General features: G+C 37.5%; 1 protein-coding gene across 3 annotated transcripts in view; it reads left to right on the top strand.

Annotated features, from left to right (window-relative positions):
• Positions 1-18064, top strand: part of LOC139695717 (lysocardiolipin acyltransferase 1-like) — a 128488-nt gene extending 110424 nt beyond the window's left edge. Inside the window, exons 5-7 of one of the 3 annotated variants that reach the window (XM_071594515.1) lie at positions 3455-3572; positions 12027-12194; positions 14131-18064. In XM_071594515.1, the coding sequence (XP_071450616.1) occupies positions 3455-3572; positions 12027-12194; positions 14131-14398 (554 nt within the window). In that variant the 3' untranslated portion in view covers positions 14399-18064. Of the gene's footprint in view, positions 1-3454; positions 3573-12026; positions 12195-14127 lie in introns of all 3 variants that reach the window. The other 2 variants (XM_071594514.1, XM_071594516.1) reach the window with 2 other exon arrangements.
• The last annotated feature ends 5683 nt before the right edge of the window (positions 18065-23747 follow it).

Consider the following 23747-nt stretch of genomic DNA (forward strand, 5'->3'; position numbering starts at 1 on the left):
CTTTACCATCCTCCATGATTTTCTCTACCGCCTGTTTGCATTCCTTCCTTTTCAACCTATTTAATGCTTCTACATTCCATATTCTAACTCGCCGCCCCTGCCTTATCTTTTTGAAACGTACGCTACATTTCATAACAACTTAATTGTGGTCTGAGTCCGCATCCGCTACCGGGAAGCTCTGGGAATTTATCACACTGTTCCTAAGCCTGTGTCTAACCAGGATATAATCTATCTGATAACTTTCTGAGTGACCTGGCATTTTCCATGTATACCTGCTTCTTTTGTGGTGTCTAAACCAACTGTTGGTGATGACTAAGCCCTGTCTCCTGCAGAACTCAATTGCTTTCTCACCGCGGTCATTTCCCGTGCCTAAACCGTAGTCCCCCACCCATCGCCATTTCTTCCTTCGCCTACACTCACATTCCAATCACCCATCACTATCAAATGTTTCCCCTGCGGGAACACACGCGATAATGTCTCCTAACTGATCATATATCCTATCGACCTCTTCTTCCTTATGGTTGCGCTGTGGACACCATCGCTTACTGGCCGCCCCACTGGGGTCAGACGCCATTGCAGCCGCCTCACCGAGGAACAGATGCTGCGTGGACTTCCTTTCGTCTGGCTCGGAAGAAGAAGAGGTCGATAGGATATATGATCAGTTAGGAAACCATGGATCACGGATCAGATGATTACAAAGATGGATGAGCGGAGGAAATGGAAGAATGTGCACACAGAGTTCGGTAAAATGAAGTACAAGGGATTAAACAATAAATTGAGGCGGGCAACACAAAGCAAAAGAAACTTGGTGGAAGACGCAGTGCGAGGATATGGAAAGTCTGCAGAGGAAGGCTGAAATCGGTGCGCTGTATAGTAAAGTTAAATCTGTATCGGGAAGTAAGAAAGGGAAATATATGCTAACAGTTAGAGATAAGGCGGGTAAGGTAATAGTTGACGCAGGAAAGATCCAAGAGATATGGAAGGAGTATATAGAAGAACTGTATAGTAAAGAACTTAGACCAGCAAAGGTAGACATTGAAAAAGAAAATGACGTAGAGGAAGAGTCTTAGGTCCAGGCATACTAGACAATGAGATAGAAAGGGCATTAAGGGAGATGGAAATAAATAAGGCCGTGGGGGTGGATAACATTCCTATGGAACTTTTAAAATGCTTAGGAAAACATTGGCTCATTCACAGTGTTTATGAGGAAGGAATCTGGCCGGAAGACTTTGTGAGATAAATTTTAGTTCCTATTCGGAAAAAGGTACTGGCCACGTCATGTGAGGACTACAGGACAATTAGTTTGATATCCCACGCAGCTAAATTTGTTCTGAGGATCATAAAGAAAAGGAAAGAGGGTAGGGGAAATTACTACTTAGGGGATGATTAGTTTGGGTTTAGGAAGGGGAGAGGTACGCGTGATGCCATTGCAGTAATGAGATTATTAATTGAGAGGAATATAGAATACAACCAGGAGGTATTTGCCTGTGTCGTAGATTTCGAAAAAGCGTTTGATAGAGTGAACTGGGAAAAACTAATGAGTATATTGCAGAAAATAGGAATAGATTGGAGGGAAAGGAGGCCAATCCGCAACCTCTACATGCCTCAGACTGCTCAGGTGCGAGTGGGGAACGGGGAGTCCGGTTGGGCACTGTTAGGAAGAGGTGTAAGGCAGGGTTGCCCATTATCACCGTTGCTGTTCAACCTGTATGCAGAGGAAATGATTAAAGAGGCATAGGAACAAGTGGAGGTAGGAATGAAAGTGGGCGGGGAATTCGTAAAATCAGTTAGGTTCGCTGATGACCAAGCTTTAGTTTGTCAGTCAGCCAAGGGGCTGCAAGCATTGCTTAGTGAATTGGATATTCCGTGCGACAGGTATGGATGAGAATCAATATTAATAAAACAAAGGTTATGCGATTTTCTAGAAAGAAAAAGGCTAAGCTAAACATTAAAATAGGAGGGCAAAAAACTAGAGCAGGTAGAACAGTTTACGTATCTCGGTAGAGTTTTGGACCAACACGGTCAAAGTAGTAGGGACGTAAGGAGAAGAAATGCGCTAGGCAAAGAGGCTTTCACAAGGAGGAGGGAGTTGATGACGGGGGCGTTGAGTAAGGATGTTAAGAAAAGACTCGTAAAAACTTTGATATGGAGCGTAGCTATGTACGGCGCGGAAACGTGGTCATTGAAGCAGGAGGATAGACGTAGATTGGAGGCTTTTGAAATGTGGGTGTGGAGAAGAATGGAGAAGGTGAAATGGACAGAGAAGAAAACAAACGAGGAAGTACTTGGTATGGTGGGCGAAGAGAGGGGGGATTGCTGGGAGCAATCCTATGGAGGCAGGAAAAGTGGCTGCAGTGGGTATTGACCGGCAGCGGGATGTTGAAGACTGTAATTGAGGGGAGAATGTTGGGCAAACGAGGAAAGGGAAGGAACAGGATAGGGATTCGTGAAGGATTCTCGGGTCTTCCACCGGGTCAAGGGTTCCATATTGGCCGACGTTTCGATGCCCGACTCGTGCATCGTCTTCAGGGTTGAACCCTGAAGACGATGCACGAGTCGGGCATCGAAACGTCGGCCAATATGGAACCCTTGACCCGGTGGAAGACCCGAGAATCCTTCACGAATCAAATACGCCGGGAAAGCACCAGACCTTACTTCAGGATAGGGATGTTCGACGGAATGAAGGGAGGAAGAAAGTACTCAGAGCTGAAGATGGACCTGATGTAAATTAGGATGTTGTGTTTTGCTAGGGGTCACAAATTATGTAATTAGTAATTATGTCCATCCAAAAACCTACCTTAACCGGTAGATTACCTAATAATAATAATAATAATATATATATATATATATATATATATATATATATATATATATATATATATATATATATATATATTTGTACATATAATATTCCCGCGGCGCTCCTATCGGTTGGAGTGGGATCAAAACACTCGGAGTAGATGGGGAGACGCTAAGCTTTGCCACCTAACCTGTTCACCCGCATTTAATACTTCCCTATACACTATATTAAATTTCTTTTAGCAATGAATCTTGTAATTGGCACAACTACTGCATTTTTAAGGTACTAAAATTCGTATTTAAAATTTTTATTTATACGATTTAACTCACAAGAGCATTTTGGAGGTATTAAAATTTAATAAATTAATGATAAAAATAATGTTCTCTTTTCTCTAAATTAATCATTATTATTATTATGAAGTCTGTTCTTCAAATCCTCGGTTTCTTCCTAATGTGACATATTATGGATTCCGCCTGGAATCAATTGGTAATTCGACTCCTCCAGTTATGAATTACTTACAATTTTTGAGTTCATGCTTCACTTTCGCCGTGATTAATCCCCAGCACGATTTCCCCTCCCTTGTGGACCAGTTGCTGCATGGGATTCAATATGGTTTCTCTCGAGTCATTCCATCCGCCATTTCTCTCCCACCAGACGGGCAATTGGACGCAGTGTACGACATCACGGTGGCCTACCCTCGGTCGCTGCCGCAGTCTGAAGCCGACATGGCCCGGGGTATTTTTCCAGAAGAGGTGTACTTCCGAGTTAAAAGGTAAAGACCCTCCCAAAAGCCATAATCTCCTTAGAGGCCGGCTTACTCCCGCCATTACCCACCAGACAGTGCCTTATTCAGAAATAGCTCCAAGGGGAGGCAAGCGATTTCCCAGGAAGGACTTCTCTATATGTCCATGCACAAAATCCAGTCAAAACCACTGTAGCACACTTTCAATTCATATCGATTCAGCTTTGACATATGTATATTTTGAAATAACGTAATGTTTTTTTCATCCTGTTTAAATTTAAACATATGTGCTACGGTGCGAGATACGGTATCATTACCCGACAGTGTACTTATTGTGTTAAATTATAAATGCTCATTTCTCCCAAGTATTCAAATGCCCCAATGAAGGAGATAGTATAGATAAAAAAATGTAAAAAAGAGGAAAATGGAATGAAAGCTTAACTATTAAGAAGTAAAATAACAATTGTTGTAATCATCTGTGTGATCAACTCATTTGGAATTAATATGGTATTGTTTTGATGTTTATACATTTTTGAATTTCCTCTCGAACGCCAAAAAAACTAGCTTTTCCAATCAATGGCGGTCACTGAGAGTCCGATTGATGACTGTTAAGGTGAAATAGTTTTCCAGTAAATTGTACATACCTAGCTAAAGTAGCCAAGAGGTCATATGTGCCCTTAAATGCCTCCTTGTATTTGCAAAGAAGTTCAACGTTGCCCCTCCTGATTACTCATTCTATTCAATTCTTATCCTCAGAAAGATCACAGGAAAATTTCGCCTTTCCCTCTTCTCCGACCTTAGCAAAACAAATCTTAGCGACCGCGTTCTTTATTTGAGACTATGTCACGCCTCTAACGAGAAAGGATGTGTGGAAAGATCTCATGCCATGTATTTCTATATCTACGACAAACTTGAAAAGGTTATTAAATATTTTAAAGAAAATATTTGGTTCATGTTAACGGCGAATTTAAAGTACAGGATATATTTACCTGAACGTGCAAGCTATGCATATTTAAGAGAGTCACCTGACTGTCAGAATTATTGATGAAAAACGATTATTTTCCTCTGACGAGAAAACAGAAATCCGCTCCAGTTTCATACTTGGCTCCGAGTTAATTCGAGACGCAAATCGCGGCCACCAAATTGTTGACAGTTTTGAGGATTTTGATTGGCCTAAACATTCGACACGGAAACGTGATTAGGAGTCATGGGCGTCGGCCTCTGTATGATTCCCTTGTCAAGTCTCTGAGTCCTTCATCGAACAGTTAATGCCACTCTCCGATTACCTGGAGAAGCATCGCATCTTGCCAATGGGCCATCAACGCTCTGCGATGGATTTCAGTTCTTCGGCCATAAAAATCTCATAGCTGCACAAACTTTTGAGTTGGAGTAACGAGCTGAGCTAATTTACCGTAGCAAACGACCTCGACGCCAGTGGGCGAGCAAACTGTTTGAACTTGTCTCCATGGGAGGATTACAATGCGTACTACGTCAATTATGAACAAAATTGCTGCTTCTGAAAAATGCATATACATGTGAAACTCAATTTTGACGCATACGTCCGCGCACAAAATGCATTTACCCCATCCAAGACTTCACGGAGACCTCCTTCCTCATGGCAAATTTAAGATGCCTCAAAAATGATGCCAAATTTCAAGAAGGATTTGTTCCTTACCCAGCACATCTAAGTGGCGAGACCAAATCCACATTCAGTAGAAGCAAATGCATAGGATTATAAATTCACATGAAATGTATAGAAATTTGTCCCAGACAAATCGAAAAAATGAGTTTTCCCTGAATATGTCCCGTATGATCTAAATAAATATTAAAAGCTTCTATTAGGTGGAGTCTGTACTGTGCAGTTGAGTTTATCGCAGAGGAAGTTTGATTATAATTCATCTTTTATGGACAGACTTTATTATATTTTGTAAAATATGTACTAAGCTATATTAATGTCACCGATTTGACTTTGAGCTCAATTGATATTTACTTTACCGGACGCAATCCAAGGAATATCCGTAATCGTATATTTTAAAATATTTCAACTCTTCGTGTGTTGCAATCTGCTGACGTGGAATAAATATGCCTTAAAAATTGATCTTGGCCTCAGAAAACAATGCTTGAAAAATTAAGTATTCTTAATATATTTGCATATATATTCATCGCCATAAACAGTTTTAACTCAAAAAGTTTGAATAATAATGTCCTTGTAGAAATTCGGTCCACACGAAGTCGAACTCCATTTTATCATTTTCAATTAATCTCATAAGCAGTATATTCAGGGTGTCACATAAGATGATGAAAAATGAAAATTTCTTCAGATGAAGGGAAACATAAAAAATACTGGCTTAAAAAGAAAGCATCAATATGATGTTGCAATATTCAAGAATAAATATACTACCGAATGCTATTGCATGCAATCACGATACCTTTTTCACGACCGAGTTTCTTTAGTTTGTGATCTAGTCAAAATAAAACACGTCGAAAGGGCATTGTGATAAAACGCATGGGATTTTAGATCCCCAGTGTGTCTGCAAAGGCTCGGCAGCGAGCCAAAACTCATGCCATTCTATAATATGTAAGTGTGATTCCATCCACATCATGCTGTGAGCCTGCCAAGAAATTCAATCCGGCTGGTAACTTGTCGCTTGCTCGCCAATGTATAGCCATCTGACTGACCACGCACAAGACCATAGAATATAATTCCGCTTTCTTGAAAATGGTAAGGATAAGTGCTCACTTTCAGAGATTATATATATATATATATATATATATATATATATATATATATATATCTGGCATTCTGCAAATGTGTCACCTGCAGGCCAGTAAGAGATTAGCCTCCGCGAATCTATGTTATGTATTTCCTACAACCCGACTGCTGTGATCTCTTATCATTTTATGACTTGTTTAGGTTAATATAAATAGCCCGTGTTTCAAAAGGTATTAAATATACATTATCCAAAATTTGGCACCGTGAAAGCTTACAACTTATCCGGCTATTTACATCCAAATAATGGAAAAAATCTCTTGGGGCGAATAAAAACGAGCACTTCTCACGATTTGGCATCCTTTTAATGGAGATCTCAGCACAGATACTAGGGCACTTACTCTAATTTTGCGTCCTTTTTTCGTCATCACCCTTCCTCACTTGTTACAATTGACCATAGAATTTTCAGGACCATCCAACAAATTATGTTGAAGTAGGTAAGCTACAGCCATTTTGTCACTATTCATTATTTCCCTCGCAAATTCTGCTTGGTGTAGCATTGAGGAAGGGTAAACGTACTCTTACACGTAGTTATTTAAGTAAACAAAAAATAAACAACAACCCAACAAAACAGTTGTCTAGTTCCCCACTAGAGGGTTGCTGGAGGTGAATCACGCGCTAGAATCATAAGGACGTCTTAAATCACATATTGGTAGAGCACCGTGTAATTGTCACGGCTGCGCGGATTTTAAAAATATATTTAGCACCAATCCGAAAACAGTCAAGTGTGTTCTATAGCGACAAAGAAAATCACGAACATCCAAGCCAGGCGAAGAGGGGTGGACGAAAAGTGAATCCGTAACCTTGCGTTGAGCAGGCGTTACCCCGGCGCGGCATTATCGTTACATAGGTAGCCTACTAAAACGCAATGTACATGGCATGATAGTTACACCGTATCCGTTGAGATTTTCAAGCGACATTTTGGGGCATAAATGGATACACAAAGTAAAACAGTCAACTCGGCAGTTTCCATAAATCAGTGGCGGTGGCCGTGGTTCCCCCTTACGCTTAGGCTGACGTATTTCTGGTGGGCTTACTCTAAGAGATAACCAGTTTCGGCCGTGACAGGACAAACTTATTCTATTCGATGAATTCAGCTGGTCGAGTAACCCATTCTGAGATCTGATAAGTAATGAATGAATGCAAAGTAAGCCGAGATAAAAACAGCTCCTCCAAGTTATCACTTTCAATATTCCGCGGGGTGGTATACTAATTATTTAGGCGCAAAAGAACTAAAGGAGATATAAAATACTGCTGATAAGAGTCCATTTTTAAAAAATGCCATTCGCCAAAAGACATATTTGGGCCTTTCACGTCAATGAAGCTCTAATGAATCGACTAAGTCAGCCTCAGAAATACGAAAATGTCAACTGACTCAAAGTATTCTCCCGAACGAAATTTTCTGCACGACCAGTTTTATAAAATGCTTTTGCCTGCCAAAAAAATCTCAAACGTGAACAGCGAAACCCTTCGGGTGACAGGTGCTAATATGCAACTTTATTTGATGGAAAAAAGTTTACAAAATTATTTCTCTCTTTATGTGAAAATGCCCCTTCATCTTTCCTGTATTCAACATAGGAATTCTTTTGATAATATCCGAATCTATTTACTGCATGGGAAAAGCACACATTAACAATTTTTCTACAAAACATTCTACGAGTTTTGCTACAATATGCACATTTTATTTATGGTGGATGGAGTCATTTCTATTGTATACTAATTTCCACTCCAATACACACCTTTAATGAGCCCTTAAAAAGGTGCAGAATAAGCCCTAAAGATTAAGGCTTTTTTAAGAAATAACGCTTAAAAAGCCAGCAGCATCCGAGCCAGTCCAACTGCAAACTTAATCACATTCCTGGCCTGGCAAAATGGAAACTTTTCCTCTCCTCAGTACTCCATACAGCTTTTCAGGTGACCTGCGGAAAGGTGCCCACAGTGCCCCACTTCCACGAGGCAAATCTTGGGACAACGGCAAGGATTCAAACCAAGACTGTCAGATTTTCAAGCCTATTAGGTCACCAAGCTGACAACTCAAATGTACACTAATTTTCCAACAATTTCAGAGTGTAAATATCATTCGCTTTGACCGGGGTTCAAACCCGGATCCCTCAATGTCCGGTCGAGTGCTTTAGCCAGTTCAGCTATCGAGGCGTCCTCCGAGGACATTTTCGCTTAACTGGCTAAAGAACTCGACCGGACATTAAGGGATCTGGGTTTGAACCCCGGTCAAAGCGAATGATTTTTACACTCAGAAAGTGTTGCATTGAAATACACATTAGCGGATGACTCTGTTAAAAGTTACTGTTGCGGCATCTCCCGCAGTTTCTTTGGAATTTGTACACTAACTATTTAGGATGTGGTGACGTACGAGGGTCATCCGGAAAGTAGTACCCGTTCGTGAAATAAAGACACAAAAGTAAATATTAACAAACATAAAAAATTTTATTTGAAAGAGGATACTTTAAACTACTTCTCAACATAATCTCCAAGCAAATTAAGGCATTTGTCATAACGTGTGACAAGTTTCTGTATTCCTGCTGCATAGTCCTTCGCCGCCAGCTCATTGAGATACGCGAGGGACCCATCTTGCACAAATTTTTGCATAATGCAGATGGTGTTTAACAATTTCATGAACAATTGTTCGAGAAACATTGGGAAAATGCTCACAGATGTCATCAATTCGTTCCTCACGAATTCGTCAACTGAGCTCACCAGTTGGTCTGTAATGACAGACGGTCTCTCCGAACGCTCATCGTCGTGTGTGTTCCCCCTCCCCATGTTGAAGTTGCGACACCACCGCCGAACAGACGACTCGTCCATTACATTGTCTCCATACACCTCCTTTAATTGGCGATGAATATCACATGGGCGAACGTTTCTTGCATTGAGGAATTTAATCACTGCCCTCACTTCACAACTGGCGGCGTTCTCAATTTTTTTAAACATTGTAAACAATCACAGAAACAACACAGGCAATGCTAGCGTCACGCAACTTGGCTCAGAGAAGGCAGACAAGCCACTGAAGCTATCTGACCTCGTCCAGCGGCTACTCGCGTCGTCAGCACTTCATGCGGCACGAACGGGTACTACTTTCCGGATGACCCTCGTAGATAGCTACTCCCATTCTAAGGCACAGATTCTATGAGATTGAATTTGTAATTTGCATAATCCAATAACTTGGCCAGGGTTTTACGGTTTGATGGGTCAAATCAAGCATATATTATGCAACCCATGAATTAAATGAGTCTGCCACAAGCTGTAGCCATCATTAATTGTTTACTGTCAAAAATTGCTAACAGATACCTTAGCATCATGAATTAATCTGGAGAAACTTTTCTGTTTGCGATTGCATATAATTTCAAAACCTTTAGGAAGTTTATAATAAGTATTATCAAACGTCAAATATCATTTGGTCATAATATTCTCAGAATGAAATAAAATACAAAACAGAACTTCATGGTGGTAAATACAAAATAGCATGCAATGGCGTTGAAATGAGTGCAATTTTAAATAATATTTATGACTCTTTCGATTTCCTTGATTGATATTATAATTAGCTTATATTTCTTCCATTATGGCCACAGGATAAAGACTTTGTATATAGAAGCATGCTTAGAAGTGAATAAGTATTTATTAAAGTGCATTTTCCAATTAGTTGCTCATCCATATAATTTTTGCAAATTTATTTAATCTTTTCAAGAGTTGAAAGCCTCATTTTAGCTATAATAATGTATGAAGAGGCTGCAATAATCCTGTTTCATATCAGGGCAGTCCAGCTGATGAAGATTCAAGTTATTTGGAAAATATGGGTAATGAGTTCTATTTTTTATGAAATGCAATCATCTTTTGAATAGTTTATGTTAATTTTTTCACTCTTATCGCAAAAAATATCATTATTTCTGTCTCTTGGCAAAGACTAAAAGTCCAGCATGACATTTAAACTGTCAGTTTGCATCACATGAATTCATGTGTCTATTATTGTAGACTTTGGAGAGTACTGGGATGATCTCAAGGACTTCAATGGTAAGGTTGAAGGCATTGGTGTCATCCTCGTCACTCTGACTAGGGTGCCCACATAATTGCTGATTAAATGCAGTAGTTCTCAGTAATACTCTTGGAGTCAGACTTTGGAAGTCAGGGGGCAACTGACCCCTCTTGCCCCCGTGTTTTTGCCCTAAGCATATTCTGCTGACATCGATTATATGGATCTTAGATGTACCTTCAAGGAATCCTTGATTTTTATGAATGAGATTCCGAAAGTGACCTTAAAATGTTCATCTTTGGGAACATCTAAGAATATCTTTGCCCAAAGTAGTTGAGCATGATTTATTCATTTATATTTAGGCATTATGGGAAAATGTTTCCCTATTACAAACCAGTATTTTAAAATAGTTTCAATTGACTATAAAAGGAAAAAAACAAATTAAGGATGAGCAGCCATATCAATAGAAATGTCCAGTGATCGTTTGTATGCAAGGTCATTTTAAAAAGATAATGGAGAAAACAAGATGTATTGAAACAAAACATTGGCAATTTAATGATTTTGACTCGGGAACCAAATACACCCATGAATATAATGTCTAATTAATAATAATAAGAATAATAATTTAGTTAGCACATGCAGGTAACCCCAATTACATGTGTTATAATGAAATGAATTCAGAAGAGACATATAGTATGAGGGGAGGGAGGTTATGGGGGTGCTATAATAATATTTGCTTTAATGTACATAATGCAAACTTAATAATTTGGGCTATAATTTAACAACTATGATTTTAATAAAACTCAAAGTTAATGTAACTCAAATGCCCGATACTACATAATGTTTAATACGATCTCTTGTCCCTAGCAACATGAAGTTGTCTTCCCACTTTACAAGGTGTGTTGCAGTGGGGTGATTAGTTTCAAATTCAATTTGCTATTAAACTTTCTCTGTGGGAAAGAAAGATGAAATAATTATTTCTGTTCATATATGAAGAAAATCCCAGGGATTAATGTTTCTGGATGCATTGCTGGCTAATTGATTGGGAGTATATCAAGTTTTTAAATGAGAGCAGTGCACACGTAACTAATTAATCCACATCTACACTGTTTAAAGTACATAGCAGCATTCAATTATATCTGGCCCAGCCACATGGAAGTTCATATTCATCAAGTGAAGAGCACAATGCATTTTTCCACTGTTCTTGATTTTTGTACTATTAGTTTTAACGCTTAGGTATGCCTGATCATGACTCCTAAGCATTGAAACTAGTCATACCAAAATAAAGAATAGTGGAAAAATACGTAGTGTTCTTCATTTGATGTACATGGCTGTATTTTGACTGAGTGATCCGATTATCCAAGAGGGTTAAGGATCGCATTTCCTTCTTCAACTTCTCTACAGCCTTGGTTTTATGAGTAATTCCAAGTCTCTTCTATTACACAGAAGTACATAATATTAAATAATTACTGTATTTATGTAGTCTCCTGGATAGTGCCTACATTCTAATGACTTTTTGATTTAAAATAGCTAAAAATGACAGTATTAACCACTAAAAACTGTGTGATGTGGTCCACACTCAAAGATGTCCCGATTACATTTGCAATGCATTTTCAAATGGAATTGAGCAGCCTTGCTCCAAGCCATTAAATCGTCTCCAGTCTTTGGAGTTTAGCATCCATTAACCATTCAATTCACCTTTTATTCTACCCTTTGTCAAACTCTTCAGGCATCCCATTTCAACACTTCCAGACAGTGACATTGAGCTGCGGCATTGGCTGACCGAGTTATGGCGGGATAAAGAAGAAGCACTCAGGCAGTTTTATGCAGAATACAATTCAGAGTCTTCCTCTACTAAAACCCTTCTCCATGAATTCCGCCATTTTGGTGGTCACAGGTAGGCTTGTATTAAACAAAAGTATGCATCATACTACATATTTACTTCATTTACTTCAAGATCATTTTAGATATTTATACTTCAAGATCATTTTAGAATTCAGTCGCACTTTTTTTTTCGATAATATGGTGCATACAGACTGATTTTCAGTTCACAAAGGTGGCAACTTTCACGTTATATATGGAGTTTGTGTAAGTGGATTGCATAGTTCGCTTCCTGGTGTTTTTGATGGTTTATTTTCACTACTATCACTATCATTTTGAAATGTAAGCTACACAACATCCATATTGGCGGCAGTTTTGGAACCAATGTCTTCGAATGAGCCTACAAGTGGAGTTAGCATGCAACGGAAGCTGATCTGGCATGTGAAGTGAATTTTTATCCTGGAAAAACCATCTCAGTCAGTTTTATACTTTCACTTCTGTTGTTAACTTACGTAAATTTTTGTTGAAAAATATAACGTACTCAACACCCACTTAAATGACAAGGGATGGAATAGAGGCTGGAGTAAGGCATGAGAGGGAGGAACTTTTTCAAATTGGTTAAATTTGCGGATGATTAAGGTGTTGCAGCCATCACTTTGCACATAATTAGTGTGATAGCTACGGGATGGGAATTAATCATTGTAAAATGAAATGTAATGTGTGATGTAATGAGATTTCCCAAGAAATTCAACGCCTAAGATAAACATTAAAAGTTTGGGGACATAAACCAGAAGAAGTGGAGCAGTTCAGCTATTTATGGAGTGTTCATTTGGAGGATGAACAGAGTGTTAAGGAGATCAAAATGAGAATGGCATTTAGTGAAGGAAAGTTTACAATGAGGGGAAAGTTGATAAGGGGCCTTTTGTAATGATGTAAAGAAAATACTAGTGAAAACCTGTTATGGCGCTAGTTTTGCATGACTCAGAAACGAGGTCTTCGAGGCAATGAGAGGATAGGATTGGATTAAGCAGGTAATTGGATGCTCACGAGATTTTTGTAGAAGAATGGCGAAGAACAAAATGGACAAAAAGGAAAACAATTGCTGAAGTGGTAGGCATGGTGAGGGGTGAGGGATGAGGGGATGGCTGTTGGCAAAAATTCATAGAAGATAGGACGAGTGGATACAAGGGATACTGAGAGAGGCAGCGGGATGCTGTGATAGATGGGAGAATTCTGGGAAAGCAACGACCTTAAGCTAAGGTAAGAGAATAGGCATTTTTGATGTACCTAATTATGAGAATTGGAAAGTATTCAGAGCTAAAGAATGAATTCTTGTAAAATGTAGAATTGGGTTTGCGAATATTGTTATCTTAGTATGGCCTCAGGAGTAGAGCACTGACATAGGTTGGCATTCCATTTCTTTAAGTATCAACAGATGTTTTGCGTATTGTGTCTTAATGCCACATAGTCAAGGTCTACACTTAATATGGTCTAACATTTGAGAAATATTTCATCTGGATAAATAAAAATGTGTACACCGTTGCTTGAATGCCGAAACCTAATGAGGAAAATCCTTTTGTCTTTATACATATTTAGATTGTGATACATCCATAAATGTACATTATTTACTGATTCAACTTATGCCAAATATTAGATCCTATTTCATGTGATTTTGTGACAGTGCATTCATGTATTGTGCATTGTGAGTATTCATATTCTCAAACTATTTTCTTTGTCGTTCTGAATAACATAAATGATCAGAATAGTGCACATTGTGTGCTTGAAATTTTGATTATCCCTCCTTGTGTAAGGACATTGTAATTGGGTTGCAATCCAGTAATGCACAATCTTGGTGCCCCAAATGAACCTCTATAGAACTAAAGGTACACCCTCACTACTTACCGCAATACTCTACACCCCATGTATAACGTCAGATGAAAGATGCATCCATGAAGCAGTTTCAGGAAGTGCGTGAGGGAGGCATGACAATTCTTTTTGCACTCTTTTAGCAGCAAAGCATGTTGCCTGGCGCGGGCCGGGTGCACGTGTGCCGCACCGCCCTCCAACGCTCTCTACCTGGCTCTCTTCTCCTGGACAGCGCTCAGTGTTTTCACCATTGTTGCTTTGTTTACGTCTCCAGCCGCTCGCCTTTGGGTCACCGCCCACACCCTTCTTTTCATCAGCCTGTCCATTTTCACCGATGGCCTTCAAAATTTCGAAGTGACCCTGTTCCGCGCACGCCGCGCTCTCCTTCGAAATGTCTGGCTCAAGCGAAAATGACACCGCCAGTCCCGCCCTGGTTCGCAACCACAATCCAGGGGCAGGAGCTAACGAACATTATGGCTCTCTCGATAGTTTAGCATATTTTCCCATGTACTTTGGAACAAACAAGTCCCCAAATGACAGTTATCAGCAACTATTTTTCCATTATACATTTGTCTGTTAAAAAAATTTCTCCTAGAGAATTTAATGATTTTTGGAGAACTATTTACTTAATTATTTTTTTATAGTGAGCAAATGGGTTTGCCTGAATGAAAGAACTGCATGAGAGTGTGAGAATATGGATCTTTCTGTTTGAGCTTGAAATTTGTATAAAAGATTGCCTCGAGATGCACGTTAGATGATTAATTAGTCGTAGTAATTTTGATTACCTCGAGTGTATTATACTCAAGGTCATGTGAATTCCAGTGCCAAAGAAATGTTTTACTTCCTTATGGAGGTAAAAATATCATGTATTGAGTAGCATACGTGTTTTTTATGTCAGTCAATATCCGTGTTATGTGCAAGTTTTACATTTTTGTTCAGAGTTACAAATGCTGTCTATCTTTATTTGTGCTTGTTACCATTCAAAATAATCAATATTCCATTTAGCATGGAAATTTATGATCAAAGAATAATTTCATGTACCATTTTTGCCTGCAAAGTGAATGTTCAAGTACATTAGTGGTATTAGAGTTATGCTGTGAAGAGGAAGCACCACTAGCAGAGTGTTTCCTACCTAGCTCTTGTCAAGGAGTGAAAGCACTTCTCAAGACTTTCACCGGATATATCTTGGAGCGGGAATGGAATAATGAAGACAAAAGAGAAGAGGTCTTTGGATGTTGGCATCTTCAAGGCAGTAATAGAGAGAAAAATCAATAGCCTTTTAATAATGGCTTCTGTCAAACGATGTCCAAATGCAAACTTATTATTGCTGTGAATTAGGGGAAATAAGGGTTTGATTGAATTAAGAAATCGAGCTTTCGATCAAAGCAGAAAGACTATCCTCATTAATGCCTCATAAATAAGTGTTTTTATCAATGCTTATGTTTCGTCTCATTTTCTGTTAGCATTAGGATTCTTTTTGAATGTTTAGTTTGATATCTTATGAGCTTGATAACTTTCCATGCATTTTTATGATTTTTATATCATATTTTAAACAAAAACCTTCCCCTCAAAGGATATTCTCAGACTATTGAAATGTGTCCTCTGTGATAGAAAACTTTCAAGTACAAAGGTAAATGCATGGGTTCCTGGCTAATAATTATACAAGATGTTATCATAAAATAGAGACATCAAAACAGTTCCCTACTTAATCACCCTTTTTAGATTGGATCAACCACATTTAAAAATAGGATAGAAACTTGTCCGTTTGAGTTATGGTTCGAAATGACCCGAATAGAGAAGCTATATTGCTAATACTATGGCTACGCTGCTCACATTGGCCTGTTTCCCAGGTATTGATGCGCATCGCAATGATGACGCTTCATGGATTAATAATTGAAACAAGGTTTAACACTCTAATGGTGCTTATTTATTACTAATATAATGAAGGCGATATTTCAGAATATCTGTTAAATCATCCATCCACCCCTATCAGGCTGAAAGCAATTTCATGTCCATCACTAAGCAATGCCGATCAGCCTAGTTAAGCAAAGGTAGGCCTGAATTGGGGAGGACTGGATGGGCAGGAACTTCTGACTTCCAAATCTGTAGATGGCAAGAAACCATATTTGTGCACTTGCATCTTTCGGAAGATGTTCAGTAGTTGTGTACGCCTAATCCGCCCCAGTCTAATGTAAGGATCAAGATGCAGATTACTGCTGTGCCTAGAAAATTTGTTTGCTTCATTTTAAGCTTTAATTACACATATATCTTTATGCAGTATTAGGAAATACATGCCTACCACATACATTGTGCCGTGGCAAAGATAATTGTGGTAGCTATCTAAGATGTTTCCTCCTTTGATAGCTTGCGTATGTTATGACCTAATTACACCTATTGTTCTCTCTTTATGCTTCCCTATTCTTCACTAATGAATGGTATGTGGGCTCACATGCCTGTATTGGCATAAATCCATTGTAAAATACTGCTATCAGTATGTAGATTTCTTTGAATTTCACAAACATTAGCTATTGGATGCTTCCATTGCATCACAGAATGAAAATAAAGTCATACTTTCATTACATTTATAAGAGCTGAATACTAAATGTTAACTTATGGGTTTTAATGATCATAGTGTACCAATTTAGATTGATATATTATTTACTTAGTACTTAGTGACACTTTCAGTCAGTTGAGCAATTGCATTGCACTTGGCTTGTAATATTTATTATCCCACCTTCTCGCAGAAACTAGCAATCTGAGATCATTAGTTGTAAAGGAGCATATGTTCATGTTTTTATTAGTCATGAAATGATTTTGACTTTGAGAAAGTGGTGCATATTAATAAATTTTGTCGGTCATTTCTGATTTTGGAGGAATGCTTAAAAACTTCATTAAATTTCTGAAAGACATGAATGAAGAGATATTATTTCTACTTGAAACAACTGCCGTATATTTCCAAAGAAACATGGCTAGGAAAAATGTGGGTTGGGCATAAGTAAATATTAATATTTTAGCCACCTTGTCTCATTGGCTAAAATCAAAGTTTGCCCTAGGGGTACACGATCCAATTAATTAAAGCATTTTGGCACTGACTAGATTCAAACCTGGATACCACTGAGATTCCTGTCACTCAAAACCTATGATATCATGTGTACCATACCTGAGGTGAGGAAACTGAGGTGGCACAAACCGGCCACCCCGTACGACTCATCCCACACACCTTTATCAATATCACACCCCATTAAACCCAATTGAAAGGATGCTCTGCCTATGCATATTTAACCCTCCCGCAGGTGGATGGCATTGAATTATGTTTTTTGGTTGCATGAGGATTGTGAGCTTGTGCTTGAATTTCAAAAACTTCCTGTTAACATTCGTTGCTAAAAGAAAAAAAACTCCTTTATCCAGTTAGGTAATCTCCATTCAGGGATGTAAACAGAATTTCTATGTGTTTGTGTAGACTTGCCCGTGAAAATGGTGACATTTGCCCCTTCTTAAGACTGACTGTTAGCTTCTGTGTTGTGATGACAATTGCCACCAAGTCAGCAATTACAATTATGAAACTTAAAGATTGCCATAGACTACTGACATGAGTATTTCACCATGTTGAGAAAGGTGTAAGGTATGCCATATGCATCTCTTATTAGCAAACTTCTGCTTGTCACCATTGAATCGAATGTTTTTCGGATATGCATCACAATGCTATTTTATATCTCCCTGGACATGAATATTTTAAGCCAGGGTACGAAACCACTATTGTTACTCAATTATGTAGCTATTAGGTTAACTATTAGCTATTGCTTGGGCCAATTTACTATGCATGTGCTCACTGCTCATTGAAAGCAACAAGAATGACCCTAATTCAGACCTTGCATTGATAAATCATCTTATTGTCAGAGACTCAAGGTAAAATAAGTGCTTAAGTAATTAATTGGGACCATATTTAAACTCATGGTATGGTAATATGTAAATATTTATGTTTATGCTATTGGCTGTATCCCTCTGTGGGGGTCTGATGACGTTGCAGTTGTAAACTAGTTGTAACTATCTTTTTGCAAAGATATGGAATTTTACCACATAGATAGCATTGAGAACTCAGAGAAAAAAAATAGCATCCCTTTATCCTATGTATTCATGATTGTGTATACGCATCACAAAAGCTCATTAAACATGCAGTTGGCATATGAATAGGTTTGGGAACACTGCAATGCCTTAAGCCTTCATTGTACAATTCACTTTTGGATGGCATAATGAGAAAGTTTCATTCGACAGGAGGAAAACACGGTATCATCAAATATTAATGGCAATAAAAATGTATAGCAGGGGTAGTAGATCCAGTTATTTTAGGATCAGACTGAGGTTATATGAACCAATTGTGAGTGGTTGGTGTATTATATCTCTAAGGCAGGATTTACAGTGGACAAAACAAAAGTGTCTATAAAAGCTTGACATTCACACTAGTTTAATCTAGATGATGGGCGCCTTGGGGTCAGCAGTTGTAAATCCCCTCCAATTGAGGAATAAAATTTTATTTTGATTAATCATTAAAATTATCAGTTCTAATATATTGCAAAAAAATTGATTAAGGAAGCACCCAATTTTTATTAGCGCCATTTAATTAGCTTGGGTGCCCAAATAGCAGAGCAGTACCATAAAATAATGATACTAGCATACCAAAGTTGCATTTTGCCTAAAATTAAGTTGAAAATATCCACTACCTTTCTCAAAAATTCCTTTTCTTCCCCCTCTCTACTCTTTTGAAATATTGGTACTCTGTTAAATTGTTCTATTTGCTAAAAAAATGATCATGCAATTTAAATAGCACAACTATTACAGTTTAAAATAACTCTACCATACTATTATTAAGATAATATCTTCATTGTTGTGACTCTTGATTCAATTCTGTCAAAAATTAATACATTTAAACTTATCTGAAGAATTGTAATTAAAATTCAAATCTTCCATTTTTTATGATAATAGAACAATAGTTCTTGAGTAATAAAATAATATTTTAATATGTGTATTGCTTAAAATTTGTTGTAAGTGTACATATACTGTTGGACATTGTGCAATTAGGGTGGTGAGAGTACTTGCTTCCCTCTTCACCGTTCATGTACATAATTATCCAGCTATTGTTGATAATATTATAATTATGTAGAGAAAATGATGATGGATAAGTGAATGTGTTTTTGAAGTACATATATATGGTCATGGTGAGCAAAACGACAGCATGCAAAAAAAGGGATATTAAGTGTGTGCCCACATTACATGATAGCATTACATGAATTAAGCAGTGTGATAATACAGGTATAATGAGAACATGCCTTGTTTGAATATTTTTTGTATGGTAAAAATCTTCGATAAAATGCCATTTTCGAGTAAATTTCTTTCAATAATATTGTATGAACCAAAATGTGTGTCTGATAGGATACATCAAATGTCAATTTATGTTTTTTGAATCTTCCAATCTCCTTCCAGTTTCTCTGTACTTTGTCTTTATAAGAAATTTCACAATGGTGCCAATTTTAAGACCAAAATTCTTCAAGAAAATAAATGCTTCTGGAGGATGCAGTCACATCTTGTTAAAAACCAAAGTAAAATATGGGAATCAAGTTTTTTTAATACTGGTCATACATATGTATAATTTAGAAATGTTTCTAAATTCTGGAATTTATATATTTTTATCTTTGCCACTTATTTCTCATTGATCTTTGTATAAATTATAGTTCTCCATTTTATGGAAGGCTGAACTTTAGTTTGTGAATTTAAAATTTATGAAATAAACAAAACTTGAGGATTAATTAAAAATAGCAATTTTCCACAAAAATAAAATTTAATGCGACCGGTTTCAATGTTACTACATCATCATCAGGTGATAGTTAAACCTCAGAGTCCAGTATATATATGATTAAAGGCAAGTAAGGGGAGGGTGGAGGAAAAGAGGGGAAGAGGGGGGAAGGTGGAAGGCAGAATGGGTGACTATGTGAGTGGGGTGGGGGGAAGAGGGTTGGGGAAGACAAGGTGCAAAGACCCTAGGAGTCCGGAGAGCGCGTCGTGGCCGAATGGAGGGGGGTGTCTCGTTGAGGGTGTCCCACGGTGCGCCGCAAAGCTCTTCGGGCCGCGGGGGAAGAGAACGGGATCGGGGGTTTTTCCCTATGGTCGTGGTCTGGGAACAATAGGTTTAACTATCACCTGATGATGATGTAGTAACATTGAAACCGGTCGCATTAAATTTTATTTTTGTGGAAAATTGCTATTTTTAATTAATCATGATATTCCACCATATCACGCCTGAAACGTCTCTTTTTAAAACTTGAGGAATTTTAAGTTCTGGGAGAAGCACTTGGAAGAGCAGAGAGGATTTGTGTGGGGGGAAGGGAGAAGGGAAGAGAGAAGATGAATGTAAAAAGTTCCAGACTATAATGTTGCAGAACTAATACTGCCGCACACTCAAAATGAATTGAGGAGACCTTCACATTTGGATGTTGAAAAAGAATGCTGTTGATAGTGTTATCTCTACGCCGAAGCAAAGCTTCTCAAGTGAATTCATCTGCCAAATAATATTATTTAGTATTAAATTTTACATGATATTATTTGCTAGTGTTAAATACCTCATTGAAAGTAGGTAGGTGCCTACTAAGTTTTCTTACAATTATTTCTTAATTTTTGATTGCTCCCTGTTCTATATTATAATTGCAATAGATTTCTTACAACACCTGAGGTGTTTAAACAAGTGTGCTGCAGTAATAAATACACCTCAATTCAGAGCTATTCAAATGTTGTGTTAATATTGAAGCAGGTATTGGATGCTAAAGGTATATTAAAGGTTTACATTCCAAATAATTCAAAGAAGATCTTTGATGTAATCTTATAGCATTGCATAAATTTATGTGGATTCACTTCTCTTCAGGAAAAGGTATTCTTGGTCAAATAACCTAATTTTCCTTTAAATAAAAAACTAGTTTCTGTGAGCAATCAAATTAATAATCGCTCCTTTAAGAGTGTCAATAATCACGAGTGTTATTTACTACATAATAATAATGTAATGATCCAAGTGATTTGTATTTTTCTATAAACTTTCATCTGTAATAACTTTCTTGGAGTTTCCTCAATTTGTTACTTCTGGTTAGGTGGGTGAAGTCAATTCTGTGGCTGAAAGGGTAGGCATACATAAAATGGCTCACTTGCCAAGAAAAGACTGCTGATAGAATGTTTAAAATGTATCTCCTTCACTTAGTGAATTGAAGACTTCAAAGTTCTTGAGAACATGTCTTGAGCAATGTGAATTCCTCGTGCCATATGTAAAGCCAATGGCTTAAAAAATCATTGTAGATCAATATTTTCCTTCAATCGATATTTAAATTATCTGTTCAAAAAGAAGAAAACTGTAAAAATATGATAAAATAGCCAATTACCATGAGCCTTATGAAGATATTTGAACTATATTCATGAATTTTCTGGCAGTCCGATTAACATGCTACATATTCCAAAGAAACTGCGGGAGATACCGCAACAGTAACTTTTTACAGAGTCATCCGCTAATGTGCATGTTAATGAAATTATTTCAGAGTGTGAAAATCATTTTCCTTGACCAGGAATCGAACCCGGATCGCTCAATATCTGTTCGAGTGCTTTAGCCAGTTAGGTTATCAAGGCGTCCTCTTAAACTCTGAAATTTTTGGGCTTTAAAGGAACAAGATCCCAGTCAAGGCAAATGATTTTTACTCTCTGAAATTATTGCATTAACATGCATCATAGTTTCTAAACAGAGATCATGAAGCTTCTGAATTAGATTGCTAAAGAGCCGAGCTAAGTGCTGGAAAAAATTAATGAAACTTGAAAATTCCTACTCAGGCAACTACCCCCAAAATAAGCTACCGTAGAAAGTGAAGAATTTCTCTTTGTGTGGGAACATGAATTAACATCAGATCACCTATCAAGGTTATATAAAAATGTTTCCTCTGGGGGACCAATCAATTTTCTCTACTCAAAAAGAGTTTAAGGACAGCATTAAGACTTTTAAATCTATTACCAGTAAAGATATCCATAAATGGTTACTTCTGATCTAGAAATTATTTCTGAAAATGCCCGCTTCAATCACTGAAATTTTAAGCAACTGTGCCCTTGTCATGTTATTTTAGTTATTTTTCATGCATTTTTAGTTCAAGGATCATGCAATCCGGTCCAATTTTATTCCATCATGAACTATCTTTATCCCTGCACATTTTATTCATCAAATTACTTTCCTTTTTGCACGTTACTAATTAACACTCAAAATTATCAATGTTTATACTGAATAATTTTTCACTGTAAATTATTTATCGCCCAGAAAAATTGTTCAAAAATATTTTAAATGTTGTCATACTTTTCTAAACTTTCTCATGAAATGACTATGATTACATGCTTCTAAGTCAGGTGGTGTGATATATGGTTGTTGTTTATTGTTATTTAAGCTACAAATCTAGCTATATCTATTGTGTTGTGTCATATAATATATTTGAAGAATCCTCTCCTTAATCTGTTCATGATTTCGGTGCCAGTGTCAATTCTTAAGGTTATTCTTTCCATACCTATTTTAGATATGAAATAAAATTTTACATAATGGATACTATGGATATGGCTGACTCATTTATCGAGGAGTAATACCAACCATCATCTTCCTGTCCCACCAGCAAGATTGGGGAACGTTCCGCCACAGGGTATGACAAAAATTATTCAACATCAACTCATTGTATTCCCCAGCCCAAACGCACCCTGATTTTTTCAGGTCAGAATTCACGAAAAGTACTAGGATCTGACAATATATCGGAGTATTTTTGTATTAAAGCTAATGTCTACTATTGACTCAAAAATAGTGATATTATTGGCATTTATAGTAATGGCTACCATTTCCTATGCCTGATGCAGGAAAAAATACTTAAGAGAATTTTTCCGTCAAATTTATAGGTCCAAATCATACCAATGTACACATGAAGGGTAAGGCTGATTGCATTTTAGAATAACTAAAAGTGAATCTTAAGGGCTGGCAAACACGGTACATTATGTTTTATGACTGATTTAAACTGCATATATTTGGTAATCTCCACCTAAGATGGCTAACTCCAAAAAACTTCTCAAAGTCCATCAAAACCCATTTTCTGGAGGACCACTCGCAAAGCGATTGAAATTCACTTTTTACACAGTTTAGAAATATGGCAAATTGAGCCATCTTGACTCGCCGTTATCGATCAAATACTCCTTCATAAAATTCCTTTGTGCACCTCATTAACCATATGTTTCATGGAAGATAAGGAAGTGATGCAGTTATAACCCAGGGTGGGCTAAGAGAAACACATTGAAATGGTGTGACATGAATTAGTAACTTTGGCCTATGTTCACAAATAGTTTAAAACTTAGTGCCATATTATTATTAGTTTCACTAATGCTATATTTAAATTTTTCTGAAATAAATTGTTTAGTGAGCAGCCATTATTTTACTTTCATGGGACCTGTCAAGTTTACATGGGCAATGATGGACCTATCAATTGAACTAAAGATGGAAATGGCCTGAACTGCCGACAATAGTCTGATTGTCACTTTTAATAGCTTCCTGATAAAATCAATCCTAAATATTGTGGAATGAACGACATGAGGTGTTTATCCTTCAATATCTCTCTCATTAAGTCTTTCAACTGCATCACAAAACTGCATGGAAATGTTGCTTGAGTAATATTTCCCAAATGAATCACATAGTATATGCACTTATGAAATCAAAACAAAGATA

Source organism: Hetaerina americana, unplaced genomic scaffold, assembly GCF_022747635.1.
Source record: "Hetaerina americana unplaced genomic scaffold, ioHetAmer1.1.p SCAF_62, whole genome shotgun sequence".
NCBI lineage: Eukaryota > Metazoa > Arthropoda > Insecta > Odonata > Calopterygidae > Hetaerina > Hetaerina americana.